General features: G+C 37.1%; 1 protein-coding gene across 7 annotated transcripts in view; it reads right to left on the reverse strand.

The window, feature by feature from the left end:
- Positions 1-16,905, reverse strand: part of LOC139951574 (cell adhesion molecule 3-like) — a 51,097-nt gene that overhangs the window by 11,950 nt on the left and 22,242 nt on the right. For 3 of the 7 annotated variants that reach the window (XM_071950531.1, XM_071950524.1, XM_071950526.1), the window contains 3 exons: positions 9,852-9,914; positions 4,186-4,281; positions 3,004-3,040 (listed from right to left, as the gene is read on the reverse strand). In XM_071950531.1, coding sequence (XP_071806632.1) covers positions 3,004-3,040; positions 4,186-4,281; positions 9,852-9,914 — 196 coding nt within the window. The remainder of the gene's footprint in view (positions 1-3,003; positions 3,041-4,185; positions 4,282-9,851; positions 9,915-16,905) is intronic. The other 4 variants (XM_071950527.1, XM_071950525.1, XM_071950530.1 and 1 more) reach the window with 2 other exon arrangements.

A 16,905-nucleotide genomic window follows, 5' to 3' on the forward strand; every position in this document is an offset into this window, starting at 1 on the left:
CTAGCCATGTGGGAGAATAAATCAAAACTACAAGTTTGGATCTGTCTGAATTGACTGTCAATGTTTATGTGAACCCCATTTACTGTAAAGGCACTGGACACTATTGGTAATTACTCAAAATAATTGTTAGCATAAAAACTTACTTGGTAACAAGCAATGGAGAGATGTTGATAGTGTAAAACATTGTGAATAACGGCTCCCTCTGAAGTATCGTAGTTTGCGAGAAAGAGGTTATTTTCTACTAAGATATTTGAATTTGATTTCGAGACCTCTGAAACAGATTTTGAGGTCCCAAAATCAAGCATCTGCAAGCACACAACTTCTGCAGCAATGGTGTTTTTCTTCCATTATTATCTCGCAACTTGGACGACCAATTGAGTTCAAATTTTCACAGGTTTGTTATTTTGTGCGTATGTTGAGATACACCAAGTGAGAAGACTGGTCTTTGACAATTACCAAACGTGTCCAGAATCTTTAACTTAAAAGTAGGGTCATGGATTGGTAAGAACTTCAAAAATAAATGTTTATCAGATTTAAATTTTTTAGGGACTTTTTTGTGGGCACTGGTTTGCTTCCTAATTGGACAATATTATACCAGACGGCAGTACTTTAAAGGAAATATTTCGCAGGAAATATTCAGATTTATCAAGCGGTCTCAATTATTACCAGTCAGGTGCCATACCGAAACCTGGGAGTACTCATTTAACGACACCCCCCCCCCTCCAACCCCAACCACAACTAACCCCAATCTTTCTAAATTTGTTGTCTTAAAGGAATTTGATTGATGCATGCACTTTGTGATTGTCAGAAAGAATTGATCAAATAACTGCAACAAGGTGCTTTGTCTTCTGGCAACTTAAAGGCAGTGGACACTATTGGTAACTACTAAAAATAATTTTTAGCATAAAACCTTACTTGGTAACGAGTAATGGGGAGACGTTTATAGTATAAAACATTGTGAGAAAAAGGCTCCCTCTGAAGTGAAGTATTTTTCGAGAACGAAGTATTTTTCCAGAACCTTGATTTTGAGAAATCAAGCATCTGAAAGCACACAACTTTGTGTGGGTGTTTTTTTCTTTCATAGTTATCTTACAGCTTCAAGGACCAATTGAGCTCAAATTTTCACAGGTTTGTTATTTTATGCATATATGTTGAGATACACCAAGTAAGAAGACTGGTCTTTGACAACTACCAATTGTGTCCAGCGTCTTTAAAAAAAAGACCGATAAAACATGACTGATTCTATTCTACTAAACAAGTTGTCGGTAGTTTTATGTATGATGATAAAATGAATTTTAGTTTTTTGTTAATATGGTAACTAAAAGTGAGTTTGGCTCTTTTAAAAAAGGATTACAGCAACTACTTGCAAAGGAAGAGCTGATGTCCGAAACAATGGAAATCGAACCGATCTTACATGATAATTTTGACTTGACTTTTTTATATGTAGATGTCCCTGTAATGACGTGATCTATAAAAAGGAAGGTTAGTTCAAAAACCAGGGAATTCAAACAATATTGACAAGTGTGTTAAAGAACCCGTTACTTGCACCACAAGCTTCATTCAACAACACCATGCTTACAACATATAACAATCATCATAATGCGCCATACATTGCAAGCACAACACACTTTTGAAAGCATGAAAGCAAAAAGTTTTTTCCCGCTGGCTGATTTCTAATTCTATATTTTACTTGTAATTTTTTAGGTTTATTTTTTTTACTACGTAGAGTCTATTCGGGGGATGAATAACAACATTCATTGTCATTATCTAGAGGAATCTATAGAGAATTGGTACGTATAGGAAAGCAGGGTTGTTTTTTAGTTCTAGTAGTACTTAGTACACGCAGTAGTAGTAGTTCAGGGAAATAAAATTCACTGCATTGTCCGAGTATACTAAAGCTATTTACAGAGGATTTGTAAGAATAAAAAATAATTGTAAAATTTGAGTCTGAAAGATTACTGATTATGAAGTTCAAACAAGAACCATTTTAATTTCTATAAAATAATTCATTGTTTAGGAAAGCTTACTGATTTTGAAGTTCATACTAAAACCCTTTTTTTGTGTGAATTATTTCCATCTGAAATGAATTGTCATACTTGAGAAAATTGAAAAATTTCAAACAAACGCAAAAGCTGCTTTCAGACAATGTGTTTACACATGTTACATGGCGGACATTATGCATGTTTTTTTTTTCCCACTATTTTCGTTTGGCTCACACAATGAATTTAGGCCCACAGGGTTTTATTTATTGTATTTATCATTGATATTATCCAGCAGCGGAGAGCCGCATCTTACAGGTTTATTATTTCATGTTTGGTTGATCCCACTAGAACCGAACACTGTCTGTGACTATTGCATCAGCTCTACCAAACCTGTATAAAGGCCCGGTCACACAGGCCCCGATAACGAGAACGAAAACGATAACGATAAAAATGCACGCCCTCGATGGGTTGAATGAGCGTGGGCGTATTCTGCGTGGAGCAATTCAACCAATCGCGAGCGTGCATTTTTATCGTTATCGGGGCCTGTGTGACCAGGCCTTCTTGCCTTTAGTAGTGCGAGTTGAATGGAAGCTGAATGACTGGATAGCGTGTTGTTTGTTGGTGTTTTTTTTCCCCCACAACCAAAACACTTTCTGGAAAGGAAATATTTGTGTGTATGGGACTTCCCAGTTTGGACAGAAATAACAATGGGAAAGTTGAAGTTTTCCCAGTGTATTCAATAAAGTGCAAAAGTAATGATTTAATAAAAATTGAAGAAAAAGAAATGATCCAACAGAAGAAAACTCAACTGAGACAAGACTCTTGGGTGATTGAAAGGGATGTGTTTAAGCTATCACCATGACAACCAAAATAAAGTTTGTGTTTGAATAGCATTTCAATGCAAAACTTGATAGCCACATGAAACAAGAAAAATGACACTTTCCCACGGGTAACACCGAGTAATCTTTTCAGAAAACATTTAGAAATGATTTTGAGGACATTCGATGACGCCCATACTTACCCGGAGCCAGTCTTGGAAGGAGCGAAGCAGAACTTTCCTGGAACAAGAAAAAGTAACGATTATCAAAACCACAAAGAGAAAATAATGATCTTGGATTCCTGAAAATGGTCATCCAGGCACCTCAACAAGCTCACCTCAGGGACCTGGGCCCAATTTCATAGAGCTGCTTAAGCACAAAATTTTGCTTAAGCAAAAAAATCCTTGCTTCGTAAAATCAGATTACCAGCTAATACTCCACTCAATTGTTATGCTAAGTAAACAATAGCTAAATACCAGTCACAAGCAATGTACATGTCATGACATTTTTGCCAGTAACATGTGTAAAATAAGCGAGCTATTTTTGTGCTTAAGCAAATTTTTTGCTTAAGCAGCTCTATGAAATTGGCCCCTGGGCCTAGTTCCATGGCTCTGCTTATCGCCAAATTCTGCGCTTACAATCACCATTCTCCACTTACGTGCAAGCGCTTAACTTCTGCGCTACCCTGGTAAGAGTAGAATGACCATCAGGGATAACACACATGTATAAGCCAAAATTTCCTGCTAACCAGTGAAATGTCTGGCGTAAGCACAGAGTTCCCTACTTCGGCAAGCTTACAGTAAGCAGAGCCGTGACATTGGGCCCTCTTTGGTTACCAAATCACTGTGGTACATTGGGAAAACATACTACATGTAGATTAGAGTTCTCATGTGAGTGGGGCAAAAATTCTCTAATCTCACGTTAAAACGGTGTACGTGTACGTGACCCCTACACATAGAGTTATATATAAGAACTAGAGGGCGCACTGGCCTATATACGCGCTCTGGCATGCGCGCAGGCGGCAATTTTCTAAGTTGACAAAACTGGCATCTCACAGCGTGCGTTTGTGCAGCCATTTTGTAAGTTGAACAAACAGCATCGCGTGAGCGTTCAATAAAAAAAAACTCAAACGTGTATTTCATATTCAACGCGCGTGCAGAATGACGCGCTTGTCATCTTGCGGTCCCGTGGCGTTTGTGCACGAAGCATCACTCGTGCGCCCTCTAGTTCTTATATGTAACTCTATGCCCCTACACCCTTCCACTGCAAAATTTGTCAACATTAGAGATTTACAATTTACTCATAGGGTGTCCTTTTACCAAGGAGAAAATGCCTTGGTGCCCCTTGCCCTTGCAAAAAAAGAAGCATACAGTCTTGAAACTTACTTTGTTTAAAGCAGATGACTATAAGGATGATGACTACGAGGACTACTATGGGTATAATCACAGCAACAGCTATGACTGCTGCATTCACTTGTGGTGCTGTGGACAACAAAAACAAGAATAAGGAACCATTGTTTAAATAAAATAATAGTTGTAGCTTCTTGTATCCGTCACTCAGTGAGGCTCAAAGCACTTCAACAATCGGACTTTTCCAGCAAGGTGGAACAACTGAAATCAGCTGAACTGCCTTTTCCGTAGGTTTTGAATACATGGCTTCATTTTAGAGGATTTCACAGAAAAAAAAAATAGAACTTCATAATCAGTAGCTTTCAGACTGTAATCTGGTAATGAAACAATGTTGTTATCCTTACTAATCCTGTGAAATTAATCCTGTTTTTAACAAAGAAAAAAAAAAGATCTTTATTTGAGAAAACATTATTATATGTCATCTTGGTTTTATTTTTGTTTCCGGATTTATTGGTTTATTATTTTATATTAAACAAATATGAAACTGAAAGTGAGGATCACATAACACTTTGTATTAGAATAATAAATAAATTATTCATTTCATTCATTTATCAATTTCACGATAGAGAAGAAAAAATGTACATATACACACAGGACAGAAAACAAAGAAAGTAGCACCCCGATGGATTTCATAAAAAGGAAACTAAATTACTATCAAGACATTCTCCTGACAAAACATGGCCTTCACTTTCAGTACAAAAATAGGAGAACTATGTAATTAAAACTATAAAAGCTCACATGGGCATTTTTAAAGTACAAACTTTGTAAAAGAGAGATTCTAAGTAGTAACTATTGCTGACATCAGATTAAAGAATAGATAAATGGATTTGATAACCTACAGGTACTAGAGCACCATTAGTAATTCATCTGTTTTCTGGAAATTTGTTGATGAGAAACATTGATTGTTTAATCGATAAAACGATGCCAATCTGCTCCAGTGATTCTACTCAGCGATATTCAGATCCTCACATCATTTTTTTTCATTACAAGATGTATTTGTAATAGATGTTCAATTTGCATCAGGGATAAAGAATATTAATTTTGGTTTTACCCTTACACCGATGTGTGTATTAATGTAAGCACTGTATACATGGGCGGGAGCGTAGAGTGGTTCTCTACAGGAATAATTAAAGGCACAGTTTAATCAGGCATGCAACTGCCTGTTGAAAAAAAAAGAGGAAAATTTTCAAAGGCACAACGCAAGTGCGGAGCGAGGCAGCCGAAACGCCACGGGACATGATACCCACAATGGTACCCCAGAAAATGTTGAGGTTTATTATGCTCTTAGGTGCATTGTTAGCATGTACTAGGCTTATTTTATATGATTGTATCTGTACACTGTTAATGCCAGGCATATATTAGGCTAAAAAAAAAAACGAAAAAAAAAAACAGAAAAAAAAAAAAACGCGGAATTCCGCGGAAACGCGGAATGCCGCGGAAACGCGGAAGAGTTGCATGCCTGTTTAATGAACCAGTTCCAGGGGTTATGAGTGAGCAAGGCATACCGAGGAAAAATGGCAAGATCAACCCCTGGGTACGAGGTTAATCAGGGCAGATCCTGTTAAAGGCATTTGGTCATTGTCAAAGACCAGTTTTCTCACTTGGTGTATCCCAACATGCATAAAATAAAGAAAGAAATGAAAGAAAAAACACCAGTGTTGCATTACTTTGTGTGTTTTCGATGCCCAATAAACGACTTCAGCTCTTTCTCAAACACTGTTACTTCAGAGGGAGCCGTTTCTCACAATGTTTTATATCAGCAGCTCTCCATTACTCGTTACCGCAGTATGTTTTTATGCAAATAGTTATTCGGAGTAATTGCTAAAAGTGTCCAGTGCCTTTAAACCACATGCCATTTCATCATACATACATACATACATGTAGGATCTTCAGCCATTCACAGTGCACTGACTGAGGTCCGTACCATTGCTCTACATCCACTCTGCCTTACTTATGTTACACTGAAACACTATCCCATCAGTGGTAATAAAATGATGAGCTGCGATTCTGGTCGACACTCGTTGCGGCCCCCCCCGGCCCCACGATCAATTTGAACTCTCATTGCACGGTCTTCGCTCCATCTGGGGTGGTTACTTTATGTGATATGATTATTAAATACAAATACTCATTAGTATGATTTATTCCTTCTAGTTTGTGTGCCTTCAATTATTTCAGTCTATTCTTTGCATTGTTCCTCTGAGCGCCTTGGGACCCTTAAATGTACTTTTTCCTAACAAAAAACACAATGTCCACAGGTTTACATTAAACTTACACAGTTTGAAGATTATGATAGAAGAAAGCTTCCCATGAAATTTTACTTACTGAGGTGCTGTAGTTTTTGAGAAATGAGTAAAAGTAATAATTTTCGTCTCAGTTTTAGCAGGTAAAAACTAATTAACCAGCTATGGTTTTGGTATAATATCATAACTGGTTAAGGGGATTCACATGCTTAAATAATTTTGGTCTCATGAGACCAAAATTATTTTGTGACTTGTTTTACTCATTTCTCAAAAACTACACAACCTTAGTTAGTAATATTTGAAGGGAATCTTTCCACTATCTTTATCTTCAAACTCTGTAAGTTTAATGAAAATCTGTGGACATTTTGAAAAAGTACCCAAATCCTTTAAGTCAACATGTATGGACATAAATATGGATGTACATACATATAAGCAGGTAGATGGTTAGTGTTGTGTTTTGTTGATATAGAGGAAGGTGCTGAATGCATCCTTGTTCTGTGACGACCGGCCGTGCCCCATTTACCTTCAACTCATGACCACATCATCACCATGGAAACGGAATAATCAGCCCGGGCCTCGGGATACTCACGCAAGTGCCTAGCCCAGAGTCTTGTCATTTTAGAATTGGGACAACGACCTCAAAACCAAACAAGTACAGCCAGGGTTTGAAAATACCAACTGGTTCCAATACGAGCTGGTACCCTGTGTCTGAGTACTACATGATTGTACTTAACAACGCAAAATACATCAAAGACCTGAGTTTGGCTTGTTTAACTTAACTATGAGACAAAATATTTTAAAATAGCCCCTTGCCCTACCTCACAAATCTTCTGAACGCTTAAAGGCAGTGGACACTATTGGTAATTGTCAAAGTCTAGCCTTTACAGTTGGTGTATCTCAACATATGCATAAAATAACAAACCTGTGAAAATTTGAGCTCAATCGGTCATCAAACTTGCGAGATAATAATGAAAGAAAAAAAAAACCCTTGTCACACGAAGTCGTGTGTGTTAGATGGTTGATTTCGTGACCTCAAGTTCTAAAGCTGAGGTCTCGAAATCAAATTCGTGGAAAATTACTTCTTTCTCGAAAACTATGGCACTTCAGAGGGAGCCGTTCCGCACAATGTTTTATACCATCAACCTCTCCCCATTTCTCGTCACCAAGAAAGGTTTTATGCTAATAATTATTTTGAGTAATTACCAATAGTGTCCACTGCCTTTAAATGAAATAATATTCTTGGTGCATTTCTGCCAGGCCTTTTTCATTGTGTTTACATCGTGTGTTCAAACATAATGTTTTCAACAATTGTGAATTTTGTCGCAATTCAACAGTATGCTGCGATGACATTTTTAAATAAATAAACCATTACATTTTTTTTTTCTTCAAAGGATCAATCACTTGCTCGCTAGCAGTATTAACTATTGTTTACATTTTATAAAACCATAGATCCATATGGGTTTTTAGTAGATTTCAACAGTTAAACTATTTTTGTTTTCTCCAAAATGTTGTGTTTCTGGTCAGATGTGCAAATTACCAAAGTGACAGGCACTTTCCTATTGTGGGTGGGGCTTCATACGAAGTAGATCTATCTATTGCATATGTATGTACATTGTAAACTCATTCAAGGTCTATGCATAATAACGTTAATTACAAAAGCACTTTCAACTCATGCACCTGCAAGACAGCTAGCACAAAAGTCACACACAGAAATTAAACCACTGCTCAAAAACCTGTTACAAAAAACCTGTTACAAAAAACTTGTTAGGAGAACCATTAGGAGCTGATGCCATTCAGAACAGGTGGAAAGGCACATCATGAAGGAACATGGTAACTGCTGGGGGACTAATGAGGAATTTGGGATGGAATGCCTGCTACTGGTGTTAGTTTAAAGCGGTATGATGAGAAGGGAGGTGGTTAGGATGTAATGGGTGTGTTAGCAAATGAGTGTGAAAACAAAATTTATCTGTCTGTCTGTCTGTTTATGATCTTCCCATCAAGGGAACTCGGCAAACTCCCACAAAAGGGGTATAAACACCAAGCTGGTAACAACCAATCTCTCTCATACATTGGTTTAACATCGTCTATAGTCTATAGATGATTATGAACTGCACAAATCATAAAATGATGATTCAGTGACTGAGTGACTCTTCCTATTATAGCCATTGTGGATTCGACCCCACAACTTTGTGATTGCAAGTCCCGCGGTCTTACCACTAAACCACAGCGACTGTAGTTGGTTTCTTATTTCTATTCAGCTCTCTTTAAATAGCAACAAAGTGTTTTTAAGCTTTTGCATTCACACAAATTGGAAAGTATTTATTTCTAATACCATTTCTTTTCATAACTGTTTCTTGTGGAATGCCCAATATTCTTAAAATAGTGGAGAAGTTACGATAAAAGCTACTTAGAAACCACCGAACATGGTGAATGAGCAGCAGCCGATTGCAGGCAATGTTTAGCCATGGCGTAAGGCTACTTGCGCTCTATTTATGGTGTAAGTTGTGCCATAAAGTCAGAATCGATTTCATGCAAGGTATACTCTGTCTGAATGAAAGTTGCGCAAGTCTGAAAGTTAATTCCTTTAAATTTCTTGAAACTGACTGCAGATAAAGTGAAACATGAATGTGTAATGTGGTGTGCATGAAACTAAAAAAGGCACATGTAAACAAAAAGCTGCTGCTTAAATTGCCTACCTATTCAACCCAATACATTCCCCTACCCAACCATAGTTCAACTTTCACCATCAGATTAATGACAAACAATTTTTTTTCTAATGATTTTTTCTTCTTCAATATTTCCCTATTTGAAAGAATGGTTGGCCCGGTCCATAGTACGTTGTACGTCCTGTGAATGCTTCACTCATGCCAAGCGAAAAGAACGTCACAGCTCTGTTTTTGCTGATAAAATGTTTTGCAAGGGTTGAGCACAGCCTGGCTCTTCTGAAGTGTTCCTTGCGACTTTGTAATGTCCAATTTCGTATCAGTTTGCACTCGCAGCATTTTGAATTTTGTATATCCCAATGTCAGTGCCATAGACCTTAATCGCAAATAGGCATGGAATGAGGTCCATTTGATCGCTAGCTAGACCAGCATGCACCTCATTTCACAGTTAGCGCTTGGGCAATGCATATTTGCGAAAAAGGTCTAGACATGTATTATGTATGCCTAAATCAGTGCAAAGGGCGCTCCCGCAATGCAACGCACAGAATGGATTATGATCATGGGGCACAGAACACCAGAAATGGCTAAAAAGGAATGTGCATGAAAAACCAAATCATGAAAAATGATGATAAAACAATAAATTGCAAGATCGAGAGGAAAATGAAAAAGAATATGATGCAAAAAAAGTGAGACTAAAGACATTCCCATCCCAGAAACCCTGAACATAAAGAGGACATACCAATTTCACCTTTCATAGTGGTCGTGGGCTTGCTAGTGGTCGTAGGTGACATGGTTGTAGCGCCTATAGAAATACCAAGAGTCATACACACACAAAAAAAGGGCATGGCAGTGATTAATTAAAAAAAAACAAGCATGCAATATGGTTAGAAGAGCATTATTGGGGAGGAATTCCATTTCAAAATTCTATAATGTTTTTGTTACTGTTTCCTTTTATATGTTCTGAAAATCTGACCAAAGAAACAATTCTTGTTGACTTTTTATTTGTTTTGAAATGAAATAAAGTTGGAAAAACATTTGAATGCCAGTAATGTAAATCTTTCAAAAGTTGTACATCGCATCAACTATTTATCCTTTCATGTTAGAATACTATAAAAAAAATTATTTAGGTTTCTTTATTCTTGTTTTATCTATTTTTTCTTTCTAAAGTTTTCAATACTTCCCATAAAAAAAAAACATTGAATTAAAATCCAACCCTGAATGCAGTGACAAAAAAACAACAATACAGATTAGGCGCTTAAAATAAAAAATTATTCATAATTGCAAAACAAAGTATGAGAAACTTTCAAGCTCAGACAGTCGGTTTTTACCGTTGTTGGTTTTCAACTGCAGTAAAAATAAAAAGTGCTGATCATCTGCAAAATTCTGACAAACCTTTTACTTCAAATTGTTTACAAGCTTCTCAGTTATTATGGACATTGTGAGGTATATTTTGTGCTTGGTGATGTGCGCTGGCTTCATAATCAGGGGGGGGGGGCTGCAACGAGGCATTTTGTGATAATGGGTGGGGCTCAACAAATTTTTTGGGGGGAGACATTTATAAACAATAAAGTACTGCTTTTACAAGATTTGACATTTAATTGTTGTGGTACATTGTGACTTAAGTGCGGTGGAATTTGGTGGCTTTCTTTTACAAACAAATTGTAAACCATTGGTGGACTTGAGTGAAAGGGTACACTCTAAAGGTTAATTAGTAGCGGTGACCTCAGATGACAACATCAAGATAACCCTATAGGATCAATTCTAATGAGGTCACATGAGGTCACTGTTACCACTAGCCCTCTGGTGTCTACCGCCCTCAAGTGCTCAACAACCACATATTTCTTTAAGTCACCGGGAAAGGCTTCATGAATATTCAAATTTGTGAAAAAAATATACTTACGACAAAAGTTTAATTAAAAACGCGATTGCTTTCTAGCTCAAGATTGGGTTAAACAAAAACAAATGACCAGGGCCCATATTCATGGCTCTGCTTACCGTAAGCAAGGAATCGCCTTTTCTTGTGTTCGTTGTGTTAATTATTTAATTCTTTAGGCTTATCTGTTTATTTATTGTTTATTTTTGTCCAATGATTTTCAACCGGCATCAAAGCTTTCCAAACTATGAGTTTGTGGGTTGGAATCAATTCTTAATTGTTGTGGGGTCCAAACATTTAAAACCAGCATTAGAATTTTTCAGGAAATCTACAATGTGGCTGCAGCAAAGCTACATGTAAGCTTTCATAGATTTATAATACCTGGGGCCAATTCATAGAGCTGTTTAAGAAGACAATAATGCTAAACAATGTTCTGCTAAGCGCAACTAAAAGGATACCACTTGGTCTTTTGGCCGGTTAGTAAGCATAATTTGTGTTAATGCTTGTTGTTTGAATCTTGCAATCAGGAATTTTTTGTACAACAATCTGGATATTTAAAAAGACGAAACAGTGAAAAAGTCTCCATTTATCTTGGAGACTTCCAAATTTGTTGATCAGAAAATGGAAAGATTGATAATTTGGGGGGGGGGTCCCTTTCTGCAGATTTGAGGACAGTTGGCAGCTCTGTTCCAGACCAAAAATGAGCTCAACAAAAATATGCTTACCAGAAAAAGGTTACCAAGCAAATAGCATGTTACAGTACATTTGTAACTGGTATTCTGCTCATTTAAACAATATTTCCTGCTTGAGTAATGTAGCTCTACAATTGGGGATAGATTGCATGAGAATATTAGCAAGGAATAAAAGCTAGACCTTTGCCCCAAGTACACATTGAAGGCAGATCTATTATGTACAATATGAAGGGAAAACCCCCTTGATCACCCCAATGTTACTCATGACCAGCGCAATGACCCATGACCTTTCAAACTGTATGCTTTATTTTGCAAAGGGAGAGATCAGAACAGAGCATACTGTTTGAAACATTAAAGTCCACTTGCGCAACATAATATATTATGAACGTTGCGTAGCACTTACACAAGATATTTAGCAAAAGTGGACTCATACAGTTGGGTAAAATTTTGTGAAATCGGTTGCTCTTTCTTTCTAGAGTGCATCATATGCTGGGAAACTGGCCAAAAGAATTGTACTTATATTTTATTAAAGGAACTTTGCAAGGTTTGAGAAAACTGAACGCCAAAACATTCAACATTTTCTTAAAGAAACCTGTGGGGTAAAACTACACCTCCGGTTCTAAAGTTGGCTTTAAGAGATCCTTTGCTACCATGATTGAATAGCGCAATTTGCTTTAGGGCAAAAAATGAGATCTCAAATGGAGCGTGATATAGAAGCTGTACCAAGAACGAAAAGGGCAGAAGTTGATGTTGAAGAGAGTTGTCAGGAAAAATGAGATGAATCAGAAAAACAAATTTCAGTCACAAGAGGCTCAACCAAGGTTCAGTTAAGTTGCAGAATTAAAGGCACTGGACACGTTTGGTAATTGTTCAAAGACCAGTATTCTCACTTGGTGTATCTCAACCTTTAGATGCATGAAATGTGAAAATAAAATTTTTACTCAATTGGTAAATTGAAATTGCAAGGAAATGACAGAAAAACACCCTTGTTGCACAAATTGTTTGCTTTCAGAAGCCTACAAAAGGCTTCAGGCCTGAAGTCTTTTAGTATTTTGAGTGAGAAAGTACCCTTCTTCAAAAACTACGTTTAATTCAGAGGGAGCCGTTTCTCACGTTGTTTGATACTATCAAAAGTTCTCCATTGTAAATATTAATGCTAACAATTTGTTTCAGTAATTACCAATAGTGTTCAGTACCTTTAAGTACTTACCATAACATTGAAGGATACTACAAAATGCTTTTTTTAATTTCAAAATAACTTCTTCAAAAAAAAAACATGCGCATAACCCAAACCAAACATTCCATGCTCAAATTCAAAACTTATAAAAACACAAAGTATCAAATTTTAAAACATCCGTCTAAAAAATTTACATCCCAATACATGCAATAAACCTAGAATGTTATCTTTTTAAGAGGGCAAGGCCATCATTTTTCAGAGGGCACTTCCATTGGGAAATCCTCAAACGTCTATAAATCATTTAATTTTGAAATATGGTTCACACAGTTACACTATACCAAGGCCTCAGGGTTGTCTGTATAGCCTACAGTACACACGTACAACCACACCAAACAGTGCACTCCTATGAAGAGTCCAACCATACATTGTACCTACATTGTAAAAAGGTAAATTTGATATTTTAAGGGCACCTAGAATTCTTAGTCCATGGGCGGCAGGGGCGATCAACAGTGTAATTATCAGGCATGGTAATGATCCTTTGAAGAGAAGTAGGATAATTGGACCACATTGGCTGACCTGTACTTGTTCATGTTTTTTTTTTAAAGACTTTTTATGCTATTTACAGATGACAGTTTTTTCTGTTTTTTCCAAGGGGCAACAAACATCAGAATTCAAGTAGGAAGAATACATGTAACATGCCTGAATTATAGCAATAAGTGTGTACACCATGTAGGCCTCTAATTGTACTGTATGCTGTACGCATACACACATTTATGTACATTTGTACATTTATGTACATGTACTCTGTACAACATCCCCTGTCATGATTTTTTAATCATTAATTTATACAGATACACACAGGTGCGTTTACTCTGTACGTACTAAAAGTATGTGTACATTGTACAGCTACAGCCACCAATAATACTTTCTGGGAAAAAAAAAAGAAACATGGCTGCCTTCGCCGATGGAGGAAACGACAAACCAACATTGAACTGATTAAAAGCATTTAACTTCCATGGGCTTTTCCCATATCCTACATTGCGTACAGAAAAGAAAATATTGGAAAAACCAGGGTTTTTTTTATCTCGGCTTAAAATCAACACAGGCATGATGTTTGGTCCTTGGAGAGAAATAGGCATAAGAAATAGGCAGTGTTATTGAGTACCAGGGATGACCTACATGTACATGTATGTAAATGGTGTGGGCTGTTTCAAATTTATGGCAAACAACAAATTGGGAAACAAGTAACCAAGAACAAGAAACCAATCCGGGCGCCGCGCACCTGGCGCACAAGTGTTGAGCATCGCGCGCCATTTGCTACGGTGTCTTCAGTTCCTAGATACTGCACAAAAAGACACTGCAGTTGTTATTTTTTTTCATTAGAGGGCGCTACCAACTTTGTTTCATCGGATTGGTCTATAGAAAGAATAGGATCCCTGATCAACTTCCTTGGGGGAAATAATTATGTCAAGTGGAATTAAAAGTACTCAGGATTGCAGGATATCATGGAGAATAATAAATCCATTGACCTCATAGGCAATCCATGAAACACTAATTATGCTACAATGAGAACTGGTTAGTGTATTTTATGGGAGTAGAAACGTGCTGGTAGTGTAGTCTCCGAAGGAAACTCAAAAAGCTGTCAATATTTGCATCAGGGGGATTTTGTACAACCACCACCATAATAATAACCAACATAATAAGGAAAAAGTGTCTATTTCATCAGAGAGATTTTCAAAATTTGGTCTTTCAGTTCTGGAATTTCACCTTTAAAAGGGCAAGGCCATTTTCATTTTGCAAAGGGAACTTCCATTGGATAATCTTAAAGCCAATGGGAAACTTTTGATGGGGCAATAAGGCCAAGACCAGGGGCAATGGAGACCATGGCCTCCGTGGCCTGTGGCCTCCAAGTAATTCCAGGCCTGGTCTTTAGAACATTCATTCATCTAATAATTCATTTTTATTTAAAACCAACTGGCGGCACAAAGCTGAATTATGTGGCTCTACAAAAGGTACAGATATTGTTAAAAATTAAACAGAAAACAAATATTAAAATAGTCCACCGGTGTTGGGGGTACAGATATTACATTGTACATTGTATCAAAGATGACAATAATAGAGAAATATATAAATTTCATAGGGGCCTAAACTATGGAAAGATTTGTTTACTTTTAGGGGACCTTCAACAGAATCAGGAACAGTTGGCAGCTTTGCTTGTAGTTTGTACATTGTACACATATACATGTACCTGATTGTACATTATTATATACCAATATGCCTACAATGTGCAAAGCACTCAGGGTCCTGCACATAAACAAAACAGAACATGATAAATTTACAGGTGTAATGTGATTTATGCCTGGTGTACACTGCTGTGAACAGGACAAACTAATTGTTATGATTTAGTGTCAGACAGTAAGCTTGATGAGTGTTTGCATGCATGATCTGCATGACACATGGGTGGGATATGTTTACAATGAGTCACGTGGTCACCGTGTAGGAAGAGGACACACCCAAAATTGTCTACACACATGAGTATACAGCCATACATGTGTAATAATCAATTGAAGTATGTAGGTCTACATTATATACATACCCCCATACATGTAATAACACACACGACACATGTGCATCTTTTATTTAATCTACAATCTACAAAGGATGTTACATCACTTCAGGATGTATTGCAGGTTTTATTTTTGCAACCATTGTCTGTGTTAGGTCCCCTGTGTCCACTACATGTAACCATCATGAATACAGATTCTTACCATACAGATAAGTGACCAGAATACTCAGATCTTTATCACACCAAAATGCCAGACAAAAAAACAGTGGACCAGTCAAACTTCTCTCAAAAGTAGTCAAACTGTCAAGTTAAGTGTTGCCAAACACAGTGGTGTCATATTTCATACAATAATGTACCTTAAAGCCATTGGACCCTTTCGGTATACAGTGTTGTCCAAGGCCCACACTTTGTGTACCACAACTTCTATATCAAATAACAAACCTGTGAAAATTTAGGCTCAATCGGTCATCGGAGTCGGGAAAAAACAACGGAAAACCCCACCCTTGTTTCTGCGCATTTCGCCGTGTCATGACATGTGTTTAAAATAAATCCTTAATTCTCGTTAACTAGACTTTATATTGTTTTGCTGTCTTCTCAAAAAGTAAAGCATTTCATGGAATAATATTTCAAGAGAAGTCTTTCACCATTGCCTTCTGTAAACCCTGTAAGTTATTTGTTTATCTGTGAACTTTTTTTTTTTTCTGAACCGAAAGGGTCCAATGGCTTTAAAAGTGCAAAGAAAAAAGAAAACAAATTGATTAATGGCTATTCACCAGAAGCATGTACAAGTCTTTCTGCAGGATGAGGAAGGCCCTCTGCTCATTGTCAAAAACGTCAGGCCACAAAATCAGGCACGATACAAAAAATAAAAAGTATGACAGTTTTATTGAGTACAAGGAGTTGCCCTCCATGTACATTTAGGTTTTCAAAAACTTTTCAGGCAATTTACAGTGTTCATCCAATTTTTCTAAAGTGGGGGGGGGGGGGGATATCACGCCTACTAAATATGTTTTACGTTAGGCCCATACCACAGGTCCTATGGTTTGTAGCAGTTTGTAACAATTTTCAGCTAATTCTATTATTTACTATTAAACAGTTCCCTAAGAACAACTCTACCTATTAAGTACCGGTAGATACACACATGGTGTTACTGCAAACAAAATATACTATTAAATCAAAAAAATATGTCACATAATCTGATCTACTTGTAATAATCTCTAATATTAAATCAGCAGACATTGTACTGACTTGAGTCATGGCCACTTTCCAACAGTTGCATTCCTGTTTATGTCTGTCATCAGCAAGTTGTATTTATTGTGTCTGATCTCTGGATTGTTTAGCCACAAAGGGCTCATTGTTGTGGTCAAGGTTGTCATGTCACTTTGGTGTATATATGCAGTACTGTTAACTGGCCACAATTGGGTAGCTTGTCAATCTTTGAATACCATGGGGGGGGCGGCAAAAGAATCCACTGGACCACCACAA

The sequence above is a fragment of the Asterias amurensis genome, chromosome 19 (assembly GCF_032118995.1).
Source record: "Asterias amurensis chromosome 19, ASM3211899v1".
NCBI lineage: Eukaryota > Metazoa > Echinodermata > Asteroidea > Forcipulatida > Asteriidae > Asterias > Asterias amurensis.